General features: G+C 48.0%; 4 protein-coding genes across 4 annotated transcripts; 1 reads left to right on the top strand and 3 right to left on the bottom strand.

Moving 5' to 3' along the window:
- Positions 1–158: 158 nt before the first annotated feature.
- KD926_008857 (uncharacterized protein) lies at positions 159–797 on the bottom strand (the record flags this gene model as incomplete). Its single annotated transcript, XM_053094216.1, has 1 exon — positions 159–797. One exon carries the CDS (start codon positions 795–797, stop codon positions 159–161), a length of 639 nt encoding a protein of 212 aa, XP_052960411.1.
- Positions 798–5,769: 4,972 nt separating this feature from the next.
- On the bottom strand, positions 5,770–8,058 carry KD926_008856 (uncharacterized protein; the record flags this gene model as incomplete). The annotated part of the gene is made up of 5 exons (XM_053094205.1): positions 5,770–6,036; positions 6,578–6,912; positions 7,513–7,690; positions 7,757–7,872; positions 7,929–8,058. 5 exons carry the CDS (start codon positions 8,056–8,058, stop codon positions 5,770–5,772), a joined length of 1,026 nt encoding a protein of 341 aa, XP_052960410.1.
- A 2,104-nt stretch (positions 8,059–10,162) lies between these two features.
- gprM lies at positions 10,163–11,816 on the bottom strand (the record flags this gene model as incomplete). Its single annotated transcript, XM_053094194.1, has 3 exons — positions 10,163–11,326; positions 11,376–11,530; positions 11,591–11,816. The coding sequence occupies 3 exons, from the start codon at positions 11,814–11,816 to the stop codon at positions 10,163–10,165; spliced, it is 1,545 nt and encodes a 514-aa protein (XP_052960409.1).
- A 6,376-nt stretch (positions 11,817–18,192) lies between these two features.
- KD926_008854 (40S ribosomal protein uS15) lies at positions 18,193–19,012 on the top strand (the record flags this gene model as incomplete). Its single annotated transcript, XM_053094183.1, has 4 exons — positions 18,193–18,323; positions 18,406–18,476; positions 18,544–18,576; positions 18,792–19,012. The coding sequence occupies 4 exons, from the start codon at positions 18,193–18,195 to the stop codon at positions 19,010–19,012; spliced, it is 456 nt and encodes a 151-aa protein (XP_052960408.1).
- Positions 19,013–19,351: the final 339 nt, after the last annotated feature.

Below are 19,351 nucleotides of genomic sequence, written 5' to 3'. Positions count from 1 at the left end.
CGTTTTGAGAGAAATCAATACCCTACATGAGAGAGCTGCACGCATCTTGATCCCCTAGAAAAGTTTTTACTGACAACTTGTTCCAACATAGTATACATTAGATTACCAGGTACACGGTAAAGCACCTTAGCATAGAATCAGTAGCCTAAGGACTCTGCTTAGACACTCTTGTTAGGTAATTCACTCGGGCTTTGAGGCATACCCGCCTGGTCCATAAGTTGACTATTGCGCGCATGTGTAAGAGACTCCGGGCTCATATATCCACCAGAAGGCGTCATCGAACATAGCTGACCATGGGTCAGATTTTTACCTGGACTCGGGCCAAGACCCTGCGCCTGCGCCTGCCCCTTCTTCAGATTCTGGTTCTGTCGCAGCAGCCAGAGCGCCCATGTCAATGACGCCAGCGGAATCACGCCTAAAGAAACGCCCACGCCCGCACCGATGGCTTTCTCCTTCCTGGAGCTACAGCTGCTTTCGCTCTTCTCGGGGATATGGGTTGAAGTGTCAGAAGATGTTGGTATCGCGCGAGGCTGTGTTGTTGACGTGTGGTTTGCCTCGGAGATTTGGGAGGTGTTGATGCTGTTTTGGGTGTAATCGATCGAGTCGCTGAGCGTGAGCCCCTTGAGCGCTGCTACACCCAGTATGGCCTTTTCTGAGGGCAGTCTGAATTCAGGTCTGTAAAACTCGGCGCAGTACGACCCGTTGAAGTTCTCATCTAAATGCGATATTTGATCGCAACAGTAGTTACTCAAGTCGCCAAAGGAGTGACTGAGCATAATACGGGATGTTGTGCCCATGTTTTCGGAATCTATGGACTCGCGCAAGTGGAATGTGAATAAGCCATATAGCAATCTCAAAATATAACTCTTGCAGATATCAATAGGACATGGAAATAAATGGGTAGAGATACCTCGCGTTCTGCACTCCTGCGGACAGCTCGTGCCCCAATCTCGATCCGTGCAAGTAGATCTGAACATCAAGTAAGGTTGTCGCCCGATATTATAGCAGTATCCATTATCCATGCAGATTGAGTCCGCTGGACAGCAATGGGTATTGGCGTCAGAGGTGCACGGTACGTCAATGCTTGTTGTTTTGTCGGGAAACCAACACATGCGATCATCTGCTTTACCTGCTGCTATACCTGGCGATATAAACAGTCATTGAAAGGCAAATATGAGAAATATTGACCACGGCATAATACTCTTTTATCCCAAACCCGTTATTCTATAAAGAACTGGAAAAAATATCCACAGGAGCAAGCCAGACAATCGATTATTCACGGATGAGAGAAGAAAAGAAAATGATTCGAGGCTCTTTCCCTGGTCCTAAATAATAAGAAATACGCCAAAGTGCAATATGCACTGAGAGAGCGCAAAGAAACAAAAATGCAAGGAGAAGGAGAAGAACAAGGTTTGTAGGGATGAACTTCAATACCCCCTTCCGAGGAACCTGGAGCCTCTTATATTCGACTCCTGACCTGACGTGGCCTACCAAATAAAAATACTTCATAGCTTTAAGCGAACAATCAGACAAAAAGTAAGTCACAGAAGTATTCCACAGGATGCGATACCTATCTTGAGTGGAATGCGGGTCCGGGCCAGTCATCATTATTTGGGTTGAGGATGTCATTGGGCCGGTGAAAGAAGGGATGATTATCACTAGAGTCAACCCTTGAATGTTTCGGTTCGTAAGGTACAGCTTTCGAGTAGACAGGACGGCAACTGTGATTCTTCTCAATGATTCGGTGATGAGGTCAGTATTCTTAAGATCATTGATGATATTAATTCAATGGAACAAAAGGTATAGAATCTTCGTGTCAAATGCCTTATGATACCTTGATACTACTGTATAGAAAAAGCAATCACTACTTAAATACTAATCAAGCGAGGGACTGGCAACTTGCGGGTCATGAAGTTATACACCTCAAATCAAAGCTGCAGTCGCCAGAACGAGGAACTCGGGCAAGGCTGAGAAATGGGCCCAGCTATGTATATACCATAGGCCGGGGAAAAGAGCCGCTAATCTCTTCCTAGATTCCTATAGCACCGTGCCACGTAGGCAGGGCAAATGGTAGGTGTGAGGGACGCCACAATTTTAAACTATGTACGGAGTATGAGGCTCTCGAGAGCACATTCCCAAATGAAAAACCGCGTGGGGACTGGGACGAGTTGCTAAGGAAGAATGGCATCAGATCCTGAGGTCCCCAAGTGTAGAATCTTCGATCTTAGGCGTTCTTTAGGGGAGTGCCTTTTCTCTCACGGCCATATACCTCTTTTCTCCCCCAAAGAATGACGAACAGCCCAGGGGAGTTTCGTATAGCTTTGGGTCCTTCGAACAACTTATTATCAACTAGATTCATCCCTACCATTGTGGCGTTTGGCCTTACAGCTGGCTTCTGGTTCAAGAAAGTTCGTTTCAAATTGAAGCTCTTAGAGAGCAACCTGCCTAATGATTCTATTCTTGTGGGTACAAACCTCGTCTCTATAAAGTCAATATACATCTTGCCTGAAGTATCTTTCGTGGTGTTACTTTTTCGAGTTCATAAAAAACATTGGAAAATGTGTCTTTAGTTTCTTGTAACAGTGTTTTAGAAGTAATCGGCGAGATTTTTCTGCTACCTGTTGGTTATCGGTAGTCTCTTTTTTTTCTATCCTCCGCCATATTGCTGAGTTAACCCCTAGAGTCTTAATGTAGTTGTAGCCTTGTAGCGAGACAATTTCTTGGTACTCTTGGTACTCCAGTCCCAAGCCGTGGTAGGGTTAACAGTCAATAGGTTCCAGAATTCGTTGACATCCCACCGATATCAAGGATTGTACGACATTTTCAAAGACACTGCTTCATAATGAGAAGATAGAAAGTATGCACTCCACATCTTCAAAGGTCAAGAGAGTAAACTCAGCTGTGTAGCCCATCTCAACTGCGGTTGTTGGTGATTCAACAAATGTATAATCGTGCCAGCCACAGGTAAGTTTATGAAAAAAAGCGATGTGGGCTCGAAAGAGCATTTACATCCCCTCTAATGCCGATTGCCAACGCAATATGATATCTTGATTTTAGTTGACAGTCCATCCCATCCATTGATCGCGAGGACTGGTAAATACCAGAAAGGTTTGGCATGGAAAGAGGTCCCCAATCATCAACCCCCATCACACCAAACAGGCTGAGGCTTGCTCGGTGTCAATTTGAAACGTGGGTCCGCTTGGAGAAGCATGTTGCACGCCTCGCTAACCTCCGAATCCACGATTATGTCAATGTCCTGAGTCAGATTAACTCATAAACCATGCCAAGACGATACAGGGAATATGAACCTCGGTTACTGCCCAGTTGCAGTCCTCTTTAGGCCGACGCTTTTCTCGATCCTCCGAAGATCCCCAGAACAAAATTTCTTAGTCGGCTCAGGAGCGCCCCATCGGTCAGGGCGCTAAAGGCAGCTTTTTTGAATTATCGTGAGTCGGACTATGTGTATGGTACAGATGTTAGTAAACACAGCTCTTCTCAATTCCCTTATATATAAGGTGGAACATTGGTTTCAAGATCGCCTTGAAGAATGGAATAGTAGCTTCCCTTCGACCTGCAGACACTCATTGCTTCTGGAATTCCAACACAAATGCCCTCCAGTCACCTTCGATGTTCTCTTCGGAGAAGCTGATAGTCCATAGACGCCTTTCTCTTGAGCGGCATGGAATTCTTCTTGTAATCCCAGCTGACACTCCTTGCCCAGCTAGCCAGGTAATATTCTCACACAGTTTCCAAAGTCTCCCTCAGAATTCCCCAGAGAGTTGATCATCATAAGCCTGGGCTATATACACCGGTATACTTATGTCGTATGCCCGCTACCTGACGAATTTTCGCAACGGGATTCAAGAAGTAATGGTATGTGTTGCCTATAGTCTTGGCCTGAATCCAACCCATAGAGGCACCGGGAACGTATGGCTAGCCCTGTCATCACTGCGGTTGTAATTTTGCCCATCACGGATATATTTCTGTACAGCGTCTGAATGGTTTACCTCTTTTTCGGTCTCGTTCTCTGATGATGGATCCATGTTTGAGATCAATGCTGCTGCTCCGATAAAGAAGAACGTATTATCCCATAGCGAGCTCGATCAATAAAAGGTGGGCCATGATCAAACTTAAGTCTGAGAACCCGAATTAATTTTGCTTCACCGATCTTCTTGATTCTCGATAAAGTCTCCTTGGGGAGGCACCAAACCAGAATTCTCCTCGGATGTGCCAGGTACATTGAAAAACTGCTGGACGATCCTTATTCTGTATAATCAATTCTCTTCTGTCCCAACGGATAAGCAGCGGACACAGCAGTAGCCAAATGGGTAGGAGGCTTCACGCATTATAGGCGTATTGGAGTTGTGTACGTGTTCTGTAACCGTGAGCTTTTCTGCCGGAAGTTCGAGTTACCACTTGGGAACGAAAACAACCCTTGATATTGCTCCGGGGCAATTAGAAAGTATTGTAGAAAGTGACAATTTCGAGATGCCGGAAATTTGCTGAAATTGCATACCCAACGACTATATTTAACAGGTTTTCAATAGCTCAGGTTGAGAATTTGTGAAACTGAACTGCCCATAGGGAGCTATAGATTTTGGTCGATTGTCTTCAGTCTCTCCAGAAGGATATAATCTTTTATCGCCTTGTTCTTCGTCGGTTTCGCTGATGTCTTCTGGTGTTTCCTCACCGCGAAAGATGCATCGTCCATAGCCACGGTGAACTGCACTTGAACACCGTGGAGGCTGCGTGGGGTTATAGTGCCACACCAACGTTGAGGGTGGATTGCATAAGTTTCCTTAGCGATTTAACAAGGTTCATGATACTCGGTTTGTTGATTTGTCGAGATGAAGTTCGTTGGTTTGTCGAGATGAGGAGTTCGCGCCAATCTGTAGGTCCAGTAAGCGTCTCTGCTGTTGTTCTTCTATTTTAGCATGAACATGTGCTTTCTTTCTTCTGCGTTTGTGATGGAAAGGCCGCCTCCAATCCACTCCAGTATGCTGATAATAGCGGTACTGACACTCTCGTTCACAGCCTCCAGCTTCATCCATCTTCAACTAGAAAGGTGAAATTAGCCTGGGACAATACTTGGTCACCTGCCTTTGGAGCTTAAGCTCCTTCTGTATAGGCTCTAGTCTTCCGCTCGGTAGATAATCGCCATGCCAGAAATAAGCCCATAAACCTGCTTGCAAGATACGCTCGGGTTCTTTCTCTCCTGCGGTTTCAACGGGAGAACGATGTCTTCGGCCAGCGCGCGAATCATCAAAGCTCGGACAATGGGTTTCCAAGCTTCGGCCATTTTGAGATGACTATAAGACACAGGATAACGATACTTTCGGCAGTATTAAGCCGTAAACCACCACAAATTTCAAATCGCGTGTAGGTGAGGGCCTAGCTTGACTGCGACGTAGATATCCTGTGTGCTTCAACCCACGGTGTTTTCAGTTCACCGATAAATCGCAGCCCACCCGCATTCGTCAAGCCTGCAGCATCAGGGCATTTGCTATAGGCAGTCGTTGATGTACCTCCTTCAACAACAGACTGAATGGTGAATCCCATGGGTGCTTATCCAGGTCAACCAGGGGATTTCTTTTTGATCGATGATTGCGGACTCCTCTGCGGATCATACTTGCTGTTGGCCCGGCAATTTTTCAAGAAGCAGCGACAGAAAAAACCCTCCAGGCGGATTATCCTGGTCAAATTGAATATGACGACCCATAACCAGGATGGTAGTGAAGGGATTCTTCTCTCAAATCTCGCACCATGGCCCTAGCCTTGTCTTTTGTTAGCCATTGTACTGGCGCGCGATGCCTCGCCGCGAGGCTGAAGGGATATATGGCTGCGTCTTAACGCCCCGGTATGAGTCGTAAACGCGAGTCGAACATCACGGTCAAAATCTAGCCATGGAGCAAGATTTCCAGTGAAGGACACTGGATGCGGGGCACTACTTTTCGTATGGTATATGCCCTTTTGGAGTTTCGGCAGGCCCTCCACCAACGCCTGGTAGGAGGTGATAGGGCGAGAGTTGACCTTAAACTAAACTATGAATATGAGTATCAGTATAATGATGATTATGATGGAATGGTTGTTGTTGACGTCGTCCGGAAGTGAAGTGAAGACAGAAGGGCTCTTTCATACGCTGATAGGATAAGGACCTCTCGATACACCACTTCGTGGGCTTCTCGAGAACTGTTGGGATCTATCCCCGAGCAGCTATGGCATATTGATTGTTCAAAGGGTCACGCTGCATTGAGGCTCTACTGATGATTCTCTGTTTGTTAGACACCAGATCTGTTCTCTTTTTTGGTCTTATTGCCTATGGAATCGTTGCCTGGATTGGGCACGTTGACCCGCAAACTTGGCTTCGACATAGCAATAGGAGATGCTGAAGAGACAAATTAGTCTGAGAAGATATAGCAAGACGCATGACCCATGCATGAGCTGTGTACTTGGGAACCACAAAAAACTGGAATTGTCCACCAATATCGTTTTATCTGTTCACAGCTCTGCGACGCGGAATGTCGCCAATCGAATCGGAAGGGTAACATCAGCGTTTCTATCTACAAGATCTGCCCACGACTCCAAGTTCCTCTGACAAAGGTTTTGGTTCTTCCGTGTCCTCATCACGAAGGGCGGCCAGGTCGGCATAGTTGACAGAATTCGGCTCGGCGGGAGAATACTGGTAGGCGTAAGCAGGTAGTCTTTTTTCTCCAACTGTTTTGCGGTATTTGGTAGGTCTTATATTAAGATCATCCTTTCGATCCTCTGGTGGGTGCATAGTTTGGTGATTCCGGGTGTCGGAGATCGGCACAGCAAGGAATTCCTCCAATAGTTTCTGAGCGCGATTCTTGATATCCTCATCACGGTTTCGCTCAAGAGTGGCAGATGTGCATTTTGATATGCGGTGTTCTGCTATTACATATTAGGTGTAAGCCAACCAAGTTTGAAAAAGCCCCTTCCAGTAGGAGTTGTGATGAACCCCTTTGTTTGTAAACAAACCCTCATCAGGGCGAATGGCTTCTGTAGGATACCAATGAAGTATCCATGGTATGATCCCATTCTACTTTCGATATCGATATTTTTTGCGACACTTTGATGCCAGTTAGGTATAGACTGGCTGCTCACACCGAGGCCGTATGGGCTTTCAGACATGGAGTCCATATCCCATACTTTCGACCGTCCTAGAGATAGTCAACATTATTATATCTGCAAGGTAAAACAGAAGAATGGATGGCAACTCACTGAAGCGTATCCTCAAAATGTTCTCCTGTTCTATCGTGTTGCTCTCTATTGAACCCCCAGAATATCTCTTCGTCACCAGCCTAGATGCCAGGAACTTCTTCCTAGGGCTAACCTGTTGGGGACAGTTTCGATTCCGTTTTTCCTCAAGACAGCCCGTTTCCATGGGTTAAATTCCATCTTGACGATTCAAAACACTGTCGCACAGGACTTGGAACGGAGGAATCATCTAGCCCAGAATGCTGAATGGCTCGCATATAGCCTGTTTCGAACACAATGCATGGTTAAGCGGGAACACCGGCATGAGTTCGTAATTTTCAATCGGGTTTGGTGTATTGTAGAAGCGAGAGCCATATCGTTTTGTCTCCTCCATGTTGAGTTCTTCCACCACCTTCTTTTGCCGAAAGCCTGTGAGGCCACCATTAATGGTTTTGCCATCAAGTTCTTCTGCCTCGAGTTTGCGGGTTAATGAAATTTGGGTCGGCGGGTTTATTCAATCCCGGGACCAGCGCCATACCAGGCGCATGTGCAAACAGAGCGATGTGTATAGGTTGATAAGCGGTTTCAACGAAACCAAGCCACCCTCAAGTCGAAGTATGCAAGGCAATGAAGGAGGTGTGGAATTCTGTGTGCCTATAGAACCAGTCAGTCCCATGATTCCCAGATATCAGGGCGGAATTGCAACTTACCTGATGATGATTGCTTTGCGTGCCTAACTGCTTCGGGACAGCCCTGATGCCGCTCTATATTGACGTGCCCGTCGTCAGTAGTAGATTGTTCTGGGAAAATCAACGCTCGACGTAAATCCACATGGCTCATGTATATGTGCTGTTGATCTTCCCTCCACCATAGAAGCAGAAAGCTATCCCCGAGCCAAATTGATAGCTCACCTTCAAGAATATGGGTGCGCCAAACCCAAGCAAAACCCAAGCTTATGCCATTGGCTAATATCAGACGCTATGCGTGTGTTTGCTTCTGTTGTCGGTAAATGTGGTATCTTCGCCCTGTATACTCGATATCGGAATAGATCCTAGCAGAGGGCAGAGGGCATCCAGGGAGAAAATATGAGGGAAGATACATAGAAAGAGCGCGTATACAAAATACATGTAGTAGAGTTGAGATTCTGTAGGAAAGAAGAAGCTGAGTGGGAAGAACAGGGGGATTTGAAGATATTCAACTAGGGCTGTGAATACCATCCCTTTCTACTATGCATTAACTCCCCCAGCAATCTTACATTCATCTACTAGGAGTTCAATATTCACCAGATAGCAGGCAGAAAGTCAGGAAAATCCATAGATTCCACGCCGTATAGGCTGTACATCGAATTAGCCTCGAAGAATGTACTCCAAGATTGGTCTATCTAGATAGATCCCGCAAAAAACCACCAAGAAATCCACAATCCCCACGGGGTAACCCCAAATCGCACATCGTACGATACCTTTAGATTCTAGACTTTAGATTACCGATAGTAAAAGTAGAACTCCGTGCTCCGTCTCCGACCTCCGTGAACTAAAGATTTTAGTTCCCATCAGTCCGGAAAATGAAATCCAAGTCCAGCCTCGTCTCTCGGAATCCAAACAAAAGACTAAATGACCGAAATGCACTCCCCAAGCCGGAGAAATAAATCAGAACGCCTTAGGTATTCAATTCACAATGAAAAATTAAATTAAATCCCTCCCCACCTGTCAATCCAAGTCTGGTCTGGCCTGGTCCGGTCCAGTCATGTCATCGCCACTCCAAGCAAACTTTTTTTTTAATGAATTAACTAAAAGAAATACCATCTAACTAATTGGGGATTTATCGGCGAACCTAACTCCCACATCTACTCGCCTACAAGGTGGTGTGGATGGACGGAGTACGTACGTCTTCAGGGTTCGGGGTGCTTAGTCCCGACCCTATGCATACTAATTCATAGTAAAGTGCTGTGCATCCTGGTCTGGATCCCGATCCTGGGAGGGAATTAGTTAGGTTAGGGCTAGGACTAGAACTAGAACTAGGACTAGGTAGGACCCTGGACCGAGGGTGTGTTTCACATGTTTTTTATTGATTTTGTTCTGGTTTTTTCTATGACGTTGAATGTACCGTAGTGTTTAGAATTCAAGTAGTGTTCAGGACTTTCTGATAGCGATAAGATCGATCAGTAGAATAATTAGAATACTAAAGACGGGATTTACTTCCCCTCCGTCCTCTCCCCAGTCCACCCATGAGCCAACTACCCCGTAAGTAGCACCACTAATTAAACAAAATCAAAGCCACCAGATTAACCATGAACGTGGCATGACAGAACCCCCCAAAAAAACAAACCGAACGCATTGACCCAACCGCGGCATCTGCTCGGTACGAAATAGTAGTTCCCCCATAGAATCGAGATAATATCGACATGCGATCATCACATCGCCACCTAACTACCAGATCGAATGCCGAACCGAACCCCAACGTTACAATGACAGTGTTTAAGTTCGACACCGTTATCACCCCACATGTTACGGAGTCCATGTCGTAGTCATAGTCTTATGATAATCGTGTTATGCTTTCGACTAGAAAACCAAGATGCGGGGACGACGGACAGACAAAACAGACCGCCGGATTGACTGATTTTTTGGACCCAACGGGTCGTCCCTAGTGGTTTTCGCTCGGTTGAAGTTTGAACACTTTAACACTTTAACTTTGGGGTCTGGTGGGTCAGGATCTGGTTTGGTTTGTGATGAAGTCTTCATTTATTATCAGTTGAGATTAGACTAAACTAATAAGTTGTAGTTCGTATAATGCCAGAATACATGTCGCGTAGAATCAATCAAATCTTTCCCAGGGTATACCCAATACATCGTAGAATGTACAATACTTTTCGTTTTTCAATAATCATTTATCCGATCCCTCTTCCGAACACCGAACCCCAAACCCATGCCCAATGTCGAACCGAACCTCATTGTGATGATCCGTATTGGTGATTACCCCGCGCAAATGTTGCCTCGGGAACCCATTCTCGGCCGCCTCCAGCGTTTGTAGGGCCAGGAGGCCGAGGTGATGAGAAGCTCATTGAGGGCTGGATGTACCGCGCTTCTCGGCCGTACGAGCTCGGCTCCGGGCTCGTGATCCGCTCTGCCGGAGAGGGGGACCGGACGACGGGTTCGGGCGTTTTCAACGGTGATATCGTCGCGTTGCCCAGCATTTCGTAGGTGCGCGAATCAGGCAGGAGGCTGCGGGCGTCGGCGGAGACGTATTCGTCGGGTTTGCCGAACTTGCTTTGGTACAGGTCGACCCAGCCGAGGAAGAGCGAGGGTCGCGCGAAGAGAACAAAGTTCCACAATCCGACGAGCGATAAAAGAATCAGGACGGCCAGGAGCGTGGCTTCGTTGGGTCCGACCTCTGCGATGTACTTGGAGCATTTCTTCCTGTCCCCTTCCGACGCGACCAAACACATCAGCCATGGCATGGCCTTTTTCATGTTGTGCGGCGACACTTCGAGCTGCTTGTCCATGTCGATGAAGACGACGGCGAAGAATATCACGTTGCCGATAATGATCAGAACCAGCGCCACGCCGCGCCATTGCAATTGAAGAACTCGTCGGATACGTCGGTATGCTTGTCGGGCACTTACGGTGCGCACACTCGATGTGTAAGAGGGTAGACCCGAGCTATTCGTAGTGGTGTCATTGTCGAACACAGACCGGACATAAACATGGATGCAGTATCCCATCGTCGCGAGCTGCAAGACCAAAGCAGCGGCAGCAAAGGCCATGACCGGGGCCCAGTAGTCCTGCAGACTGTATTTGATGTTGATGTGGCACATGCTGCCGAACCGAAACGAGACTCCCGTTAGGATCAGCATGACCGTCAATCCAATCGCCGGGATACCGAAGCCGCAGATGAACGCCCCCCACATGAACTTTTTCCCGATAGGGACCTCCCAGCATACCTGTAGGTGGAAGGCGACGGTACGGATGAAACTCCACACGACGACCACCCAGCCGCCGAAGAGCAGCAAGGAACCGGTAAAGGCGCATGACAGATCGTCACGCATACCCTTGGGAGTGATCTGGTTGTAACATTGCTCCGGATTCGAACCAAGAGGGATGATAAATGCAAGCTGTTCGGTCAGACGAATTCGGGTGTAGACGAGTCGCAAGATCCCTCACCTCCATAAAACAGATTCCTATCGTAAAGCAGATGCTCAGGTAGTGGCGATGCGTCCATTTCACCGGAAGGACCGCGTACGAGACCAGAAGGAATATGCAGAGGGGCAAGACGGCGACACTAAGCCAGCTGGCCGCCTTTGTCTTAGACATCAATTCTGGACCGGGCGATTTCGGTTAGTATTACACCTGGAGGTAAGATAGCCGACCAGACTTACCATCACCGTAGGTCCATTCCGCCAACGGACATGGTAGACAACAAGAAACCTGGCTGTTTCCGCCAGGGATTTCTTTGCAGTATCTTCCTTCGACGACTAACGGTTCATGGTTAGCACCACCATAAGACGAGGTATAAACAGCACGAGTTTTGCGACGGGCATAGCATACATCCGCCGGACGATGGAAAGAGAGATTCTTGTAGGAAAGGTTTTGGACAATGTCCATGCAGAGTGGTATTGGACATGGTGAGCCCTATCGATTGACCGTCGTATACTGGAGTGGCAGTTCAGAGGGCGCAAGAGTCATAGTTTAGGAAGCGGGAGAACAAGTCGCAAGCGGGATCCTCGAGGTCCTCCAAGGCATTGATACCCCGTGCGAGAGGCTCGCAGCCGTGCAATCACTGCGATTGACGAGAGAAAGATGTAAAATCCACTCTCGCAGGGGATGATCTCATAGAAGGAGTGGAGGGGAAGTAAAGGGGGGGGGAGGGGAACAAGAAGGAAGCGGACGAAGGAAGGGGAGAGAGGGAAGGATGGGGAGATATAGTCCGAACAAGGGTCAGTGATGTACCTTGGCGTTATACTTCTTTGGCACGGTCAATTAACTAAAGCGAGCATCGTTGGGGAAGAGGGACCGCGTTCCAGTGGACTGATGGACCAGAGGCCCGTTCACCCAAGGCACGAGAAGAGGGTATGGGCGAGGAGGACATGGTTGTGATTGGGCCTGACGGGGATACCTCGAGACGTAGCTTGGCACCAGGGGCTCGCGACGATGAGTGGACCCGAAAAACAGAAAAAAGAGAAAAACAAAAAAGAAAGTGAACGAGGATCCTCCAAGGTTGAGATGGAAGGCAGGAAGAAGCGGGGAGGAGTGAGAGTCAGTGAGAGTCAGACGTTGTGAAGCTGCGCCATAAGCCGGACTAGACCCCCTCTCCGCGGGGACTGATTGGGTTGAGAAATACCGACGGCCTCCACTACGACCCAAGGATGCGTTTCCTCCTCGCTCCTTACACCAGTGGACCGGCCTTCGCTAGCCGCACGAGTGTCACTTCCAATTGCCATGCGCCGGGGAGGGGAAACCAGCCTGCGTTCCATGGTCCAGTGTGGTCCACCACGCTACACAACATGATATCCTGGGAATTCAACTTTCTTCTAGTGTTCCAGTCTCGACGGTTGCTGAGGGAAGCGGACCGAGGAACTCGGGCGGAGACAACAGAGTACAATTAAATCAAATGAATTGACAAGAATACTCCTAGGTATGTACTGAACAGAAGGCACAGGGCTTAAACGAGCGGACGCTAATGTACGCCGGATACGGTACCTTACCTCGAACAATAATCATAGTATTATTATTATTATTTCTTATCCAAAAGAAAAAGAAAGAAAGCACGATAAACTGCTGCGGCGATAGAGTTCTAGCGGACGACACTAAGCCCAGAAGAGCAAGCAACCCAGACGCTACTGCAGACTAAAGCCGCATCTCTTTTGTTCCCTTGGCCAGCATGAGGGGCTTTGAGTTTGACCGTCTCCTCACCACTGCCGCAACTCACTTTTGCCCCTGGTTTTTTCTTTTTTTTCTCCCTTTTCTATTCAGTACAGTATTATTTATCTGTCTTTTCTTCTTTGCTTCTTGCTTAATGTAAATACCCAGTGAACAATCCCGGTTGTTTGTGCGACGCGACGAGTTTTTTCGCCTCGTGTTTCTTGCTAGAATCGAAAACGCCATCCTGGATCCCCCAAGGATCGCAACGAGATGGTCTGGATGGAGACCAGGCGAGACTCCACCCGTGGTCGGACTGCAATTACCTCTCCATTTTCTATTTTCTCCCGAGTGCCGATGACGACGGGGGATGGACAAAAATAACTCCCAGGAAAGGGGAAATTAGAATGGAAGAATCATGATTCAAGAACCACGATCGTCTCAATTCCAGGGTTCGCCTCTCCGCTTACGTCGCCAAAAGTAAAAGAAGTGGCATCTAGATCTACTCCGGCGTCGCAGTGCACTGACCATGGCAGCCCTTTTCGTGGATTCTAGCAATCTGGCTAGTGTCGCGTGGGTGTTCTGTGCTCCGTCGGTGGGAGAGGGCAAGTAAATTAATTACTCCGTTCTCTTATTCCAAGGGATTTCGATTCCTAACCCTGGTATCCTGGAGAATAAGAAACGCGATAAATCCCGCGCCAAACACCCCGGACAGGAAACAGTTCCCTCTTGGGCGTAGTTCCTGAGCACCTCATAAGGATCCAGATTCCCAAATCCAAACCCTAACACTAACACCAACAGACTGCGAGTCCGGAGTCAAGACTCAACACTATGAAGTAAACACCGCTAAACACTAAATTCTAAATAGTACAAGGCGTAGCGGGTCCATTGGAATCATGAATCTGCCAGTTTTCGCTGCCCACGTTGATTCTCGACTCTCAACCACGGCTCCAGGTTGCGATCGCCATGGAGTCGGCAGACTCTCACGGCATGAACTTGCCGACCTCGAAAGTCAAATCCAGAACCTTGGATCGATTGGCGCGTCTATCACGCTTCAACTCTTCTAGCTGGTTTCTCCCTTTGCACATCCGGACGATCATCAATCGATAGTGGTGGTTTAGGATGCCCAAACCCCAAGGTTGGGAACCTCCACGGAGGCCGGACGTTCTCCGTGATTTCCTCCCGAATTGAGTATGCAGATTGCAGTAGATCCTCAAGTGGAGTTCTGTACTTTTTTTCTCGCTACTCCGGAGTATTGCTATCGTTGTTTTGATTTGGATTTTCATTCCGGTCTCTCGTACTCCGGAGTTCCTGGCAACAATTCCATTTTATTATGCCATGATATATTACGGGCTATGGTCAACCACGCACACGTGGGGAATGGCTCATATTGCATCTCTACCCGCATATAATACGAATGGCTAATATAGATCATTAAGGCACTTTCATTTGGGCTCCTAGCATGTCGCCATGTATTAACTAGTGCAGGATGGCGGACGACGACGGCACTAGAGGCGACACAGTGGACGCTATTCCCTACTAGACAGTCCTCCGTCGCGTTCAATACGCTGGAGATTCTGCGACTTTCCTCGCCTCGGAATTAGGTTGGATTTAACCTTTGAAACGTTGGCCCTCTGAATATCCGGAGCTAGCCATACTTTCGTCCACATTTTCCCAGATGCCCATCTTCGAATACCCTAAATCTTTGGTTGACGGTCGAAGGTTCCATGGAAATGCCCCAACACGTTGTTTCATCCTGTCTGAGATCATTGGGGTTGTTTATTTTTGGGCCGGGGCTGTTGTCGTTTCGGTTTCTTTTTCTTGCTGATGGTCTTGCTCTTGCTTTTTCTTCCTGGTGTCATTGTCTTTTTTTTTTTTTTTTTTTTTTTTTTTTGCGACCATCACAATGCGATTCTTCTGGCCGGGTTGACACTTCCGTATCTCGGCTGCAGGCACGCTGACCCTCGTCACACCGGGCTGCGGCAAGTCATCACGGTCTGGACACGAAGGGATTGGGGTTGCTTGCAATTGAGTAAAACCAAATTACTCAATGAAATCATTTCCCTGCCACCGGGCGAGTGTGTGCACTCCATACGAGAAGGATTTGCCCGCGGAGTGCTGAGTCCTAGTGTGTCATCGTGACAAGTCCTGTGGGTGTTGATGCCTCGGGAAACAGGCAGCGATACTCATCCTGACAGATCCTCGTATACGGAGTACCTACGGAGTGCATACCTAACACATCCATTAGCACTAAACTACTCAGTACCAGGTGCTGTACGGTGGTACCTACATACTGTACTCCGTACATAACAGGGGATCCCTGCCGGCTGACGGGAGATCTTTCGTTGAGAAGAGTAATACTTCCGGTCTCCACTCCCCTCGCCATACGGAGGAATCATCCAGCCTCGCAGAGAATTATTATTATTATCGTGTCGTGCATCCTGGCCATCTACGCCACTCCGTTTAATCTCATTACGGTTTCGTAACTCTTGCAGTGCCACCGAGATCCTGCAAAGTCAATATTAACCGACCGATCAGGCTCACGCAGCCGACTTGAAAAGCGCCCTCGTCGGCGATTCAGGGGATTGGCATCTCATCAACATGACAGCCAGAAGATCGTCCATGGCACCTGAGCCAAGCAAACCACTAAGACGGATCATTTCAGTTGTCTTGGTTCTTGGGACTTTTTACTGTTAGATTCTACGCCGTCATTGCCTCGTCCACCAAGAGTCTAGACTGTCTAGTGTCTAAGAAGTCTGCGCCGACCTTTTTTTTTTTTTTTTTTCGCTCTGTCTCTCACACGGTGGATTCTGTCCACAATCGCGCAGATGCTAGACAGACTACTGAATCATGAAGTCTGTTTGGACGGGCGCTGGCGAGCGTCGTTGAATCCTGATCCATCCTGGCGCCCAATCGGTGCCAGTTCCTCGGGGCCGACAGTGACCGCGGCTGGAGCTGGGCCCTGCGGCAAGCCCTCTCGTGGTGATCATAGGCCCGTCGCTAACTCGACCGATCACTGCGCGTGGGACCCAGGTCCCCACGATCACTATCTATCAGCTTCGATCACCGCAGCCTCCGTATCCTGTACTACTCCGCCTTTTTTTTTCTCTCCCTTTCATCTACTTACGCCCTACGGAAAGCTCCCTTTCTTTACCCCTCTCTGCAATAATCCGCAGCTGCGTAATCGCACTGATTTGACGGTCTCGGAGCTTGGACGGTGCTCCCGCGCCAAATCACAGCGGCGATCCGCCCATGGATGTGGTTTTGGCCCTGGCACATGATGTGATCGCCATGCCTTTGGCTGTGGTCATTGCTTTTCGTTGCGTTTCTGTTGGTGCGCTGTTTTTAGGTGCTGGATCTTTTTCCCGCCGTTGTATATCGGCGCTGCATTATGATTTCCCCAATGATGCGAGTTGATGGCATCACTGGCCCACAGCCACGACGAGTCCGTGATACGGTCCTGTCTAGGCAGAATTTGATCCTCTGCTCTACATGGTTCCATTGGTTTATCTGTCGATCAGTCCGCCACGGTCTCCTTCCTATCACAGCTCCGCATGCCGGTAGGTTCATGAGATTCAGGATTTCAACCAACGGACCTACCTGGTCGGATTCACATCGCCGGGATGATCCGGCGGCAAAAACTCCGTGCTCAGCTGAAAACCTATCATATTCAGCTTCCAATCTACATCGAAATGTAGAACACGAGGAGTCGATGCCAGAATCAAGGAATTAGCACTTCTCGTGAGTACCACGTCCGGAACGCAGGCACCCTTTCACCCGCGGGCAATGATACACACACAGCTGAACCCGACAGACGGGTTCTTTTCCCCGTGTCACCAGACCAGCCGGCAGTCACTGCCATACCGGGCATTCGGGACATCACTGGAGGATTGAATAGCGGTGTGATGTCCGTGCGTTCTGTTCCTGCTCCCTGGTGTTGGTGTGACCTCGGCTGTCGAAGACCACAATTCTACTCTGTAGTGCTCGCGGTCTGGTTTCTGAGAAGATTGCATGACACTTACAGTTTATCCTGCAGTCTGTGGACGGGTGTGGACGTGAAACGCGACCTTGCCTAGAATCACCTTTTCAGCGGTAGGTTATATGCTTGTGGTTTGGATTTCAAATTGATCCGCGGTAGGTTAGTATTTGACAGGCAGGTGGATAGGTTGCCACTGTTTACCCCTATCCAGTCATATCCAATCATGTCGATGAACAGAATATGGACAATTCAAACCCAAGAACTTATTGATAACTCTACTGAGTACGGGATGAGTTACCAACATCACAACTCTCCCCACGACATCTATCACGCCGCAGAAACGAGCAGAAACGAGGTTCAGTAGACAGCCAACATTCCTACATCTACCAGTATGCAAATATACGATTCATCGCCCGAAGTGATGATTCATTGAACGAGTCCATTGTCTTAATATGCACTACCCTATCTCAAAATCCCAACTCTCCAACCACACTACAGCTCACAAGCAATCGACAATTCTCGTATCGAAACCTAAGGAAGTCCAAGTCAGCAAGACTGCACACATCCAACATGACAAGAGACAAATAGCATCAAAGGCAATTTCAGAAGTCCATTTAGATCATCGAAGAAAAGACCACAAGGGTCTTCACTTCTGACATAAGAGGTACCAGAAAATAAAGTAAAGAAGGTTGTGTTTCATCATTGTAGAAATTGGGGGGATTGAGACTGGACGAGAGAAGTACTAACCTTGATCAAACACTGAACGTAGCTCAGTTAGTAAACAAACAGACTCGACTTTGAAGAGAACAGAGACATCATAAATCTCAACTCCAGCGATCGTGCTGCGTTGCAAAACCCGCAACATGGAAGCTCCCAAAGAAACAACAACCACCAGAAAAATTTCCGCTGCGAAAACCTCCATTTAAATTAAGCGAAAGTCCGACTCACGTGACCCACATCTCGGATCCACCCGTGAAAATTCAATACACGTGACCCCACCAACCGGCGGATCCCATTCTCATATCGTCGCAAAAAAAACTTAAGTGACTTCTTTCTTTTCTTTCTATCGCAGCCTCAACACCGTCGACAACCAACCCGGTTTTTTATCACCCGCCAAAAAAAAAAAACACCAAATCATACACAATGGGTCGTCTTCACTCCAAGGGAAAGGGCATTTCTGCCTCCGCTCTCCCCTACTCTCGCACTCCCCCCAGCTGGTTGAAGACCACTCCCGACCAGGTCGTTGACCAGATCTGCAAGCTCGCCAAGAAGGGGTATGTTCAGGCAGATGGATTAGTCTCTTTGAGAGACAGAGACAGGAAAGACAAGATACAGAGAGACTAATGAATTGGATAGTGCTACCCCCTCCCAGATCGGTGTTGTCCTCCGTGACAGCCACGGTGTTGCCCAGGTCAAGACCGTCACCGGTAAGTTCTCACTCATGAAATGATCGATCAAAATCTTGAATCAAATTCTAACAATCATTCTCTACAGGTAACAAGATCCTCCGTATCCTCAAGTCCAGCGGTACGCCACCCCCCTACTCCCCAGCAAATACACGTAGACACGGGCGAGGAGAAACCTTTGACCATCAACCCTATCTCCATCCTCGATGAAGATAGACAAGAAGGCGAAGGAAAAAAAAAAAAAAAAAAAAGCTCCAAAGACCCCAACCAGGACCCCGTCCTGCAATGCCTCTGCTTGGTCATCGGCTGACAGAGAGATCTTTTCTTCACCAACAGGCCTTGCCCCCGAGCTCCCCGAGGATCTGTACCACCTCATCAAGAAGGCCGTCGCCGTCCGCAAGCACCTTGAGCGTAACCGCAAGGACAAGGACAGCAAGTTCCGTCTGATTCTCATCGAGTCCCGTATCCACCGTCTGTCTCGCTACTACAAGTCCGTCGGTGTCCTGCCCCCTACCTGGCGGTACGAGAGCTCCACTGCCTCTACCATGGTTGCTTAAATTACTTGACTCTCTTTTTTTTACTCGAAAAGAGTGGTGGGTGGTTTTTTATGCGGCTGGTTGGAGATAGGTGGTTGAGTGGCTATCTTTTGTCTTGTGGGGGGAGTTTATGCGACACCTTTCGACTTGATTTTTGATCATGCTGGATCCTGGAATTAATGGGTTTGGTGTGGTTGAATCCAAGGTGGTGCCGTGTTCCAGTTGAATATAGTTCAAGTGGGCTCTCTTCCTGGTCAAGGATAGTCGATCAAAAAAATAAAAAAATAAAATGATTTACATGACTTCATATACCTTTTTTTTTCTCTCTTCCATGTAGCAGTAGATCTGTAGCTATGTCCA

Source organism: Aspergillus affinis, assembly GCF_023601865.1.
Source record: "Aspergillus affinis strain CMG 70 chromosome Unknown NODE_5_length_567868_cov_86_340925, whole genome shotgun sequence".
NCBI lineage: Eukaryota > Fungi > Ascomycota > Eurotiomycetes > Eurotiales > Aspergillaceae > Aspergillus > Aspergillus affinis.
The sequence above is the reverse complement of the archived record's forward strand: the minus strand, read 5'-3'. Positions and strand labels throughout refer to the sequence as shown.